Source organism: Calypte anna, chromosome 21 (assembly GCF_003957555.1).
Source record: "Calypte anna isolate BGI_N300 chromosome 21, bCalAnn1_v1.p, whole genome shotgun sequence".
In the NCBI taxonomy this organism is placed as follows: domain Eukaryota; kingdom Metazoa; phylum Chordata; class Aves; order Apodiformes; family Trochilidae; genus Calypte; species Calypte anna.
In genome coordinates, this window is record NC_044266.1 from 6,888,998 (window position 1) to 6,900,020 (window position 11,023).

General features: G+C 50.6%; 1 protein-coding gene across 4 annotated transcripts; it reads right to left on the reverse strand.

The window, feature by feature from the left end:
- Positions 1 to 823: 823 nt before the first annotated feature.
- On the reverse strand, positions 824 to 10,971 carry MTHFR (methylenetetrahydrofolate reductase). 4 transcript variants are annotated; one of them, XM_030463482.1, is made up of 14 exons: positions 10,886 to 10,971; positions 10,190 to 10,231; positions 8,186 to 8,619; positions 8,035 to 8,091; positions 6,892 to 7,130; positions 6,505 to 6,615; positions 6,138 to 6,331; positions 5,424 to 5,674; positions 4,567 to 4,701; positions 4,085 to 4,265; positions 3,686 to 3,868; positions 2,221 to 2,322; positions 1,875 to 1,994; positions 824 to 1,386 (listed from the first exon to the last, which is right to left on the reverse strand). In XM_030463482.1, exons 4-14 carry the CDS (start codon positions 8,043 to 8,045, stop codon positions 1,123 to 1,125), a joined length of 1,791 nt encoding a protein of 596 aa, XP_030319342.1. In that variant the 5' UTR covers positions 8,046 to 8,091; positions 8,186 to 8,619; positions 10,190 to 10,231; positions 10,886 to 10,971; the 3' UTR covers positions 824 to 1,122. The 4 variants fall into 4 exon arrangements, with proteins under 4 accessions (XP_030319342.1, XP_030319341.1, XP_030319340.1 ...); XM_030463481.1 differs by lacking the exon at positions 8,035 to 8,091 and having other exon boundaries at positions 8,186 to 8,435; XM_030463480.1 differs by lacking the exon at positions 8,035 to 8,091.
- Between the last annotated feature and the right edge of the window lie 52 nt (positions 10,972 to 11,023).

Genomic DNA, 11,023 nt, shown 5'->3' on the forward strand with positions numbered 1-11,023 from the left:
GCTCCTGTGATTGATGCCCTGTAATTACCCTGGATATATAAGCCCAGTCTCAGACAGCTGTAATGAGAGGGTCTGAAGAAGCTGGAAAAAACCTTTTCTTCTCTGCTTGTTTGAAATAGATGCTCACCCCATGGCAGGGATCTCAAAATCCCACTGGGAACTGCCCCAGGGTCTTGTTTCCCTTGTCTGTGCTAGCTCTGCAGGATTGTTAAATCCACAAAGCAGCCCCCCCAGCTCCCCCAGCCCCTTGTTTCAGAGCTGTGGGGCCTGAGGCTGTGCAGAGTCATTAGGTCAGGACACAGAGGCTCTTTCCCTACAGCCACTGGAAAAAGACCACCCCAACCCTTCTGACCTTCCAGAACAGAGCCAAAATGTTTAGCTGGTTGCTCTAGGTATGCTGTAGGAGTTAAGTTTTCTTTTCTTTGTCTACACTTAAGTTAGGGGATGTGCTGAAAGTGAAGGCAGAACATAAAACAATTGGTTTCTTAAAACTTCCCCCTGTGCCAGGCTCCTTACTTTGCAGACATGAGTCTCTGCTCCTTAACAAGAGCATGGCCTAGTACAAGACACATTTGGATTTGTGTGGTTTATTTACTTCAAGAAGTAGTGTGATTCCTAGGGGGTCTCATCCAGAAGTGAAATTCACAGGTTGCTATTAAAAAGAGTACAGGAAATATAACAAAAGGAGAAAAGACAGGGAGAAAATTTTTCCTGGAGTGAGTGCAAAGGAGCCTGATCTGACCAGTAATAGCAAAATACATCTTGGGAGTGCAGTGTAACAGGGTTGGTAGCTGCTGAAATAACCTCCTGGCACAGGCACTGCTGATAGGAGCATTTCTGCCCTTAAGGCAGCATTTCTGGCACAAGAAAGTTACCAGAATCACTGAGTTTTATTCCCATGGATGTCACTGTAATTAACATAGCCATGATTAGCACCTCTTCATCCTCCAGAGCTGACCTTCCATCTCAGTCTGGAGTCTCAGCTCAGAGGTTCAGGTAGTTCTGGCTCTTGTTCAGTGAGGAGCTGGGTGGCCTTCATGTTGGGGACAGAGGAGGATGTAGTGTGAGCAGGTCAGAGGTATGATGGCCACGGGGCTGAGGAGTGTGTGCTCCACCATCAGCTCAGGAACTGCTTTTCCTCTCCCCACCATCAGTGGCCAGAGGGAGCAAAGGGTTAGAAGAGGAATTCTCACTGCTGAGTTGGAGATTCAACAGCTCAAAAGTATCATCCAGAACCTGCCAGAGGCAGTTTTCAAGTGGGAAGTCGTTGTCCACCAGGTTGACCAAGTAGTAGTTGTCATAGATGTACTGGATGATCATGCGGGACGGAGACTCCTCCTCGTAGAGCTTGGCCCATTGCTCAATCCACAGGGCAAAGGCCTCATCCTGCCAGGGGAAAAAAATAAATGGGAGTGGTGTCAAGCACGTTGGAGACCTGCATTGGCACATTACCTCATTTGGGACAAACAGTGTGAGCCAGGCCTGGCCAGCCTGGGGCCTCTTCTCATTAAAAAATGTCAAGAGCTGCCCCAAGAGCTTTCCAGTCAGTGAGAAGTCACTGAGCAGAACAGTCAGAGCTGGAAGGAGAAACTCAGCTCAATGCTGCCCCTCTGTGTGTAAGAAGGGAGGGAAAGCTACTGCCCAGAGTTCTGACTGCCAGTGGTAGCTCCCAAATCTCCTGTTACTGGGAAATTGGTGTCTGTGAAGAGCTCTTGGGGGACCAAAGCTCTGCTTAAACTGAGGGAGCAGGAGGCTCAACACCTGGACCTCTGCAAGGTGGTATCACAAGTGTTCCACTCTGACATGGGTTGTAGATTAAGAATAAACTGCACACTCTGAACTTCCAGGGCATCTCAGCAAAAGAAAGGTCTCACCTTCCAGGAGAGGAAGCTTACAGGATCCACCACAGTGGGCTGGATGATCTCCCTGCCTGGGAAGATACCCCAGGTGACAGCATTGGGTTGCAGATCTGGAGCATTGGTGATATTCTGGCCCTGCCAAAGGAGGGAAAACACTTCTGAAACAACTTGGAGGGAGGATTTGAGTGAGTTGGAACAAGTTTGTTTCCCCTACCCTTGTTAAAAGCTGCTGCACACCACAGCTGACTTGTTTTCCTTCCCTTCATCAGCCCCACTTTGCTCATGGTGATCTCTGAATCTTTGCTATTTGCCTCTCTCCCAAGGTGGTGAAAGAAGAAGTGTCCTGTAGACAAGAGCTTACCTTGACATTGACAATGTGGTAGTTCACTCTCAGCTCATACTTCTTCAGCACTTTGAGCAGTGCCGTGACAATCTCACTGGAGGTGAAGAACTCCAGGTATGCCTGCAGGGGTGGGAAAGGGGAAAGAGAGCAAAAGGCTTCACTCCTGGCAAGGCTGGGACACATGCAGGCAGCCAGCTGTACAGTCTGTGCTGCTTGGAAACCAGCCAGCTGAAGACTTGTGTGTCTGTTCCTGGAAACGTGTACCAGAGGAGGCCTGAGCACAGGGCAGTGGGGTTGTAAGAGGTAGGGAGAAAAAGAAAACTGGGAAGAGCAGAGGTAAAAGCCCAGACACAACCAGCTTAGGAAAGCCACAAGCTCCCTGTACTGCAGCCATGTGAGCAGAGAGGCTGTAATGAGCTCCAGGCAGCCTACGGAGCTGTGCTTGGGAAGCAGGCTCTGCCAGACAGAGGAAAGTGCATGGATGAGCTCTGAGCTTGGCCTCTGTTCTCCATGGCACCCTATGAACAGCAGTGTCCTGCCCAGGCAGCCCAGTTCAGAGGGAACAGAAGTCTGGGGTCTCAGCTGGGCCCTGCCAAGCACCCTACAATTCCCTCTGCTCATCTTTTGTTCCCAGTTCTGTGTGCTTATCCTACCTAATTCTGTAGTTGCTTCATCTACCACTGCTCTGTGCTTGGCTGCTCCCAACTGCCTCCCCTCCCCTCATTTCCTGGCTATTGTGTGGGATGATGGATTTCCCTTTACCTCAGGGGAATTTTTTCCCTTTGAAAACATAACTGCATTTGCCATCTGCTGGGCTCAAGCCTTTCGTGGTTTGGATCCTTTTGAACAAGGCTGCTTTGTTTCCTAGTGAGGCACTTGCTTGGCATTTACCTTGATGGGAGATTCCTATCACAGCCATTAGTGGCAAGGCTCTAGGGCCTGAAAATGCATGGAGGAGGCAGGCAGGGGAGATAAGACTGCTTGCAGGCCAGAGGAGGAACCTCTCAGCTCTCTGAGCAGCACAGCAGCAGTGCTGGGGGATGCAGGCAGGGGGTGAAGAACTCTGCCTTAGAGAAAGACAGAGAAATTTTAAAATGCTCAGATATTACTGAGATATTCCTAGGAGAAGCTGGATGCTAGAGATCTGACCTCATCGATCCCCATTTTATGGAAAAATTGGGTGTTCCTGCATCACTGAATGTGATCAGATGCAGTACATGTTTGTATCTAAAAAATTGTAGAAAGAAGTAAACCCAAGAAACTCTAGATGGGAGGTAGGGGAATGCAGCTGTTCAGTGAGCCACAGAGGTGACATAGTTTGTGTCTTAAGACACCAAAGGAGCTTTGCCTTGTCTCAGTGAGAAGGCACTAAGATAAGAAGCAGGCAGAAGGATTATCTGGGTGAAAGCCTGGGACCTCCCCACCTGATACAGACCAAACTGGGTCACAGCTCTTTGCTGCCCAGCCCAGAGTCATGCAGTACCTTTTGGAAGACATAACCCCCACTGGGCCCCCAGCCTACAATGGGGTCTGTGGATGGTTTGCCATTGATGTTTGGCTGGGAGTTGATGGTCAGGATTCCTCTTCTGTTAACCTTCTCCAGCTGCTCCTTCAGGAGGTTGGTTTCAGTGGCAAGAGGGTCATCATTCCATGGCATGCATGTAACCTACACGTGGAGAAAGGATGGTGCACAAAGAATGTAACAAACCCCTCCCTACCATCTGGGTGTTGAAGGGACTTAAATGCACTATTGGTCTGAAATACACCTGTTTCAGGACAGTTTGGTCCTAGGGACAGGATATCTCTAACTGTAAGAATGACTGCTGAAGTAATGGTCTGCACTGCTGTCTGTACCATGCTGAACATCCTGGCCATCACTCACCTTGTGCCCATTTTTGTTGGGTTCTCCAGTGATGTAACATGTGAACACCTCAAAGACACTTTCCTCACTGGTCAGCTCTTCTCCCCACATCTTCAGGAGCTCCTCTCGGGGAGACTTGCTCTTCAGGTAGAAGAGGTAATAGTCCTTCAGCTCCCCAAATGCTGGAGAGGAGGAGTTACCCCTGTAAGGGAAGCAGACACAGGATTAACAGGCTAGTGAGGAAGATGAGCTCATTTGGTGATGCAGGAAGACACTACTGGGGAAAAGAAATATCCAGTAAAATCCTCCTGAAGACCAAAAGCCTCTTGACCTTGATGCCACCCTTCTCATTCAACTCCAAGCAAGTGGGAACCACTTAAAGAAGCCTCCTGTGTTGTCAGTCCCAAAGCGTGCTCAGAACACCCACTAACAGCAGACCCTGACTGTGGAACAGGCTTTCATACCACCCCTCCACCTCACAGCCACTGCCAGCTGACACCTACCACCTGCCATTGGGGAAATCATCCCACTCCTGGGTTCTGTAGATGTAACTCTTGGGCCTGGAGGCCCAGAAGATCGGGCGCACATCTTCAACTCTCCTCTTGGGGTGAGCACTGACTGCCCAGGGCAGAGGCCTCCTGCAGGGGAGGAAAAGATGTTAACACAGGTCTTCTGCTGACTTTCTGCTTCCCCAGGATAGCTTTATCTCTGGGGAAAAGCAAGTGACGGGCTGAGAAGAGTTCTGTTCATCAAGGAGGACAGAAAACTCTTCTTCCTTTACGGAAAATCTTTTCCCACTCAGTTTGCTCACAGGATGCTTGGTAGGTGTCTACTTAATGTTTAAGGACAACATTGACACCTGCAACTGGAAGAGGTAAAGGGAAAGCACTGTGAGAAGCTATCTTTAACAAGAAGAAAACACAGCTATCTTTCTCTGCTTCCTCATGTCTATGCTGAGGACTCTGAGAGAAGTTTGCTGCTCTTTATCAGCAGCAGGAGCTTATATAGCACCTAGCCTGTAAAAGAGGTGGTGACAGACCTCAAAAACCACGTTTCTCTAAGAGTTTGGGTTTTTAAAGTTCCAGAACAGGCTACTTTAAAACCCCTGGACTAAAACAAATCCCTCTTTCAGTTGTCCCTTCAGTTCCTCCCAGCTTTTGTCAGAGATCTGCAGGAAGGGGGAACTTCTTAATGCAGAAAGGCAATTAAAAAAAAAAAAAAAAAAAAAAAAAAAAAAAAGAACAAAACAAAAAGAAGCAGAGGAAATGCCAACCCATCCATTGCTTGAGCCTTCAGTAGATGGCATGGATGGATGGATGGATGGATGGCTGTGTGAGAAGCCAGCACACACTCTGCTCACCTGGGGTCCTCCTTCCATATGCCCAAACGCTTCAGGACTTCGGTTGTAGCCACTTCCCTGTTGAGGGTGTAGAAGTGGAGCCCATGGACCACGCCACTGTCCAACAGCTCCCTGCACATGGACACTGCCAGCTCCACCCCGTAGTTCCTGATAGCTGCATCGTTGTCCTTGATGGGTTCAATGACATCTTTGATTTCTTGGGGTACTTCCAGCTTGGAGAGCTTCACCAGCTGGCGCAGGGAGTGGTAACCCTGGAGGAGGACACAGGGGGTTTTGATTGTTCCAAGGCTCTTTTTGGGCATCCCAGTAACACAGGTACTTGACCTCAATTTTGTGGCAGGAAATAGAGAATTGGGGCTCCTGGATTCTACTCTTAGGGCCCACCTCTAGGATGACACTGGTCATGTCACTTGAGGTGATTCCTTCCCATTTCTTTCCCTGAGCCCAGTGTGATGCCAGTGATGACCAATGCCTTAGGACTGCTAGACCATTGTATCCCTTTGCCACAGGAGCACAGAAAACCTTTTGAGCCTGTTACTGCATGTCTAGGAGTTTACTTTGGCAAACCATCCACAGGTTTATCTCATGTTTAGCCCTCTCACTTCCCAGAAACTTTGTGGAGGCTTTTTACAGCCCTGTCTCAGAACCCGACCCACAAACACTCAACATCCTGGATCCTTCCTCCCTCCCTGAACCAGAATGACTGAATTTCACCTGTATGGGGAAGATGCCAGGAATAATAGGACAGGTGATGCCAATGGCTTGACAGTCCTTCATGAACTTGAGAAAGGTTTCTGAGCGGAAGAAGAGCTGTGTAATGATGAAGTCTGCCCCTGCAAAGACTTTCTGCTTCAGGTGCCTCAGGTCTGCCTCATAGCTCTCTGCTTCAGGATGACCTGTGGGGTACCCTTTGGGGGGGAAGAGGGGGAAAAAAAAAACCCAACACCTAGTAGTAAGGACAACACAATAGAAATTAGTAAGTGGATAATCTGATTGTGCTGCCACTTGCAGCAAGGTTCAGACAGGGACTGCTGAGCTGATCTCACACCCTGCCCCACACTCAGCAGTGAAAGATATTTACCTGCCACACAGATGTCAAAGTAGTCATCAAATTCACTGCGAATGTGCTTAACCAGATCAACAGCATAGTTGAAGCCACCTACTTCTTCCTCCCATTCCTCACCAGAAGGATCTGAAAAAAGAATAAATCTACAGCTCTCTTCAACTGTTTGCTGGACTCAGATCTCCCAGTGCTGTCAAACCTCCTGCTAGCAAAAGGAAGACAAGACAAAACCTCCACGTTTGCAGTTCTACCCATGGACTGCTTCTGTCTACCCTTCAACTGAAGGGCCTGCTAACAAAGGGCTCAGGGCCTAACGAAGGGCTCCTTTCCTGCAGCAGCAGGAGCCTCTGAATCATATATCTCCACTTCCACTCTGGAATTAAAGACAAGGACAAAGGGATTCACCTCCACGCAGTGCCATGATGTTCTTCAACCCGAGCCTCTTGGCTTTCTGCAGGTGCCCTGTGATGTCCTCCTTGGTCTGATTGCAGCAGGTCATGTGCAGGATGGTCTCCAGCCCACAGTAGTTGACTGCAGTGTTGGCAATAATCATTGAGGAGGTCTCCTTGTCAGATCCTGGGTCTCCTGCAGGGTGCCACGTCACATCAATGAAGAGAGGGCCACCCGCTCCCATGCGGTCAAACCTGAGGAATTTAGGGCTGTGTCAGCCTACCCTGTAGCCAGCTCCCCTCTCTGTGCCTGAGATATCCTGCTCAGTGCTGGAATGCCAGCAACAGGCAGAGAGAGCTCAGAGAATAGCAGCAGGAGAGACCAAGGAAAGTGCTGGACTGGGAGTTTAAGCAAGTGGCCAATGTAAATAAGGAAAACCATCCTTTTGGGCTGTATGAGGAAGAGGTTGTGATCTCTCTGAAAAAGAGGCGACTGAAGTGTTCTCTGCAGAACACACTCTCAGCATGCTCTGTGAGACTCTTAGATCTTCTGACACACAACAATGCCAGTCCCATTCCTTTTGAGATGGCAGACTGCAATGCAACCCCCTGCTCCCAGCTTTAACTGTAGAGACACCAAGCATGAAAAGATGGACCAGATCTCTGTTGGCTTGTCAAGTGTGCCAAACAGAAGAGACAAAGGTCTTGCTCTGGGTTGAACAGACCCTTCTGTTTAAAGTAAACCTGGCACTGGCATCCAGCAGCTACACACAGGAGTTAGGAAACTCCCTCTTCTCCTCCAGGTGAGTACATGGTGGCTTCTGGTGCTCTTGGCTTTCATTTAGCATGTAGGTGGGGACACTTATTTCAGAGGCTAAATCTAGTCCTCAGTAATACAGAGGAACAAGGCTGCATGATTCTGGAAGGAAGTGTGTCTCTGTTCCAGAGAACTGGGCACACTGCCCATCAAGTAACATTTCCTGTTTTTAACAGGTACTTGTCTGCTCTGTTGTCCTCTAGAACTCTGCTTCAGCCCCAGAGCATGACAGTGGGGTTGCTCCACCTTCACAGAACATGGGAGAGGGGAAACGTTCTGGCCCCCTCAGTAAGCCCACCACCACACTGGAGTCTTCAGGGCCTCCAAGGGAAGACAAGTTACCTGGTGTCCATTACCCTCCTCAGCAGGAAAGCACAGCCCCATTACCTGCTTCGTCACCTGGAAGGGGAGACAGAGCATGGGGCAGAGCCTATTTCCCAGCCCTCCACCAAAGACCCTTCCTCTCTCCCTTCTCCCAGCTTGCAGCCCTCACCTGGAGATGAGATTGACAGCAGCATTGGCCGTGCGGGGAGGGAAGAACTCCAAGGAAAACCACTTGTCTCCAGAGTCCTGGCGCCGCCGCATCTTGTCCCGCAGCCGCTCGTGCCGGTCCCCGTCCAGCACCGGGGTGGAGCAGCGGGAACTCTCCTTGGAGCCCTCGCTCCCACTGCTGCTGCCACCATCAGACTTGGAGCTGGGACTGGCACAGCAGGTAGGCTGGGTCTCATTGACCATGGTGATCTCTGGAGGAGGGAAGAGAAGGAGCAGGCCGGTGGGTCCCAGGGAAGGAAGGCAGAGATCTCAGGAAGGAGGAGGTGCAGCTGGGGTGGGCAGCAGGCAGTGAAATGGAAGCCTGTGGCAACACTCAGCATTAATCATCATCAAGCAGCCTTTTGTCAGCCCTTGGTTTAAGCTGTGGTACAGGATCTGGTGAAAACAAAATAAAAAAAGTGTGTGTTAAGATAGTGCTGAGAGAAATTACACATCAGCTGGCTCCATGCCACGTTGATGCAGCTCTTCTGTGTCTGCTGGGTCACATTTGGCTCTCACAAGAGTCAGGTCAACATCACTTTTGACCTGACTACAACTTAGGAAGCCATGATTCCTGCATGCATCAGGTGAGGGACTCTTTGATCTTGTGGCCTTGGGCAGGGAGTGCCAGCAGATTTGGATTTATTTCTCTAGCAGCTATCTCTTGGACTGTATCCACCTTCAGGGTTCCCTCGTGTTTGTCCCCAAAAGGCAGTGCTGTTGTGCAATGCAGGCAGGAAAATGAGTGCCAAAGGGACGGGTACACAGGAGTGCACAAACTACTCCTTTATCCTAAAAAAAGAAGTGACAAAACTTCTCTGCTCAGGCCATCCCCACAAACACCATGCTCTGTTTTGTCTTTGCTGGCCTCAGACAGTTGCCTTTCTTTACCCTTTTTCCCCAGGGCACACCATCTCCACACACAACTGTCCCCTCTGCACACATCCAGCTCTTTACCAGACCTGCTGCTCCTTTGCTGAGGCTGTTTGGAAACAAAGCCAGCAGAGACCATTCCCTTCTCCCTGCCTTGACATCATCAGCTGGGCTTGCTTGGCTTCACACAAAGAGAAGAGCACTGCAGGTTGTACCACAGGTGGGTCCAGGCTGCCCAGCTCCCCATAGCTCCCTGAAGTGTTTCACCCACTGCCTTTAAAAGTAGGTAGTGATTACAGGTAATTAAAGAGCTGTGATAAATCTGAAACTGCGTTTGTACTTTATGTACCTGCTAAAACTTAAAATTGTCACTGGGAGACCCAGAGCATTGTGTCTGGGCATGATTTAAGACAGTTTTGTAGGAGATGGTTGGGTGAGCTAGTGTGCATGTTGCCCTTATCATAAGCTTTGTGGGTTCAGGTCATCCAAGAAGACTTTGAACTCATCTTCTGCTGTTTACAGTGAGTTGCAGATCAAGCAAAATCCTTTGGGAGAAAGTCTACTTTTACCACCTGGGGCTCTCTCCAGCTGGCAGGAGATAGGAGAAAGGAGCCACGGGCTTTGTGCTGCCAAGAGGATCTGGGAGTCTCGAATCCCTTGCAGGGCCACAGTAAAAATCAGCAGCACAGACCTACTGACAACTGAAACAAAAGCAGCTGGGTGCACAGTAACAGTCCTGACCAAACTCTCCCAAAGGATTTTGCCCAACATCCACGTGGCATTAATCTGGGAGAATTATCCCAAATTGGTGATCGAGCTGGTGGTGCAAAATCACATGCAGTCAAATCCCAATATCTCACTTCCATTAAGCATGCAGAGCACTGCAGGCAAACCAAAGGACCTCTGTTTTCTCACTTAAGATTTAACACCCATCACAAGCCAAGGGTTCACCTAGTAATTAATGAATGTTTCTATAGGATCAGTCTTGCTGTTAAGGGAAGTTCCTAACCACACTGGCAAGCAGGAGCCACAAAACCAGGAGAGAGGCTCCACTTAAATCTGACTGACAAGCAAGGCTTACAAGTTTCCTTACCATCAGATGCATCTCAGATCTGCTGCCATGAGCCTGCAGTTACTGCAAAGAGAAAAAAAAAAAAAAGATTTTTCTAAACAAAAAGTCGCAAAATAAGACAATCTTAAACACCCATCAGCTGTTCAGTCTGTGCTCCTGCTTTTCTCTCTACTGCACTTCAGAGCTGAAGGATCCAGAGCCCAGCACATGGATGCTGCTCTCTGGGGATGTGTTTACGTGATGTAGTAAGATGGGAGCGGTGCCTCTTCCCTTCCCTGCAGGATATTTGTACAGTTTCCAGGCCTGGGCTGGCTCCGCATCCTTCCCAGGGCAGTTCCAGCTCCCCAGCTCAGCCCAGCGGCTCCCATGCCCGCTTCGCACGGGGCTCTGCAAGGGGCCGGCCCGGGCCTTGCTCTCCGGGGCCGTGGCACCGGGCTGACAGCCCTGCGGAGCGGAGAGGGAGCCTGGGGACGGATCCACCCGCGGCACAGCCACGGGAAGGCGGGAGGGATGGGTGGGTGGGAGGCCGGCACCCCCGCGGCTGCCCGGGACGAAGGGTGAGGGGCGGCAGCCCCGGGGGGATCCCTGCTGCTGCTGGGGATCCAGCCACATCCCGATCGCTCCTTTACGTCCCGGGCAGAGGGGTGCGGGCAGATCGGTCCGGATAAGGGGTGTGAGGGGGGGGTTGGGGGTGCCGGTTCCCCCGGTACCGCTCACCTGCAGCCGGTGCCAAGCGCTGCGCCCGGGGCGGTCCCAGCCCGCGCCCCTTTAAGGCCGCCCGGGGCGGGTCACGTGGGTTCCTGTCCCCCCCCCGTCCCCCCCTCCCCGGTCCCCGTCCCCCCCCTCTCCCTGCCC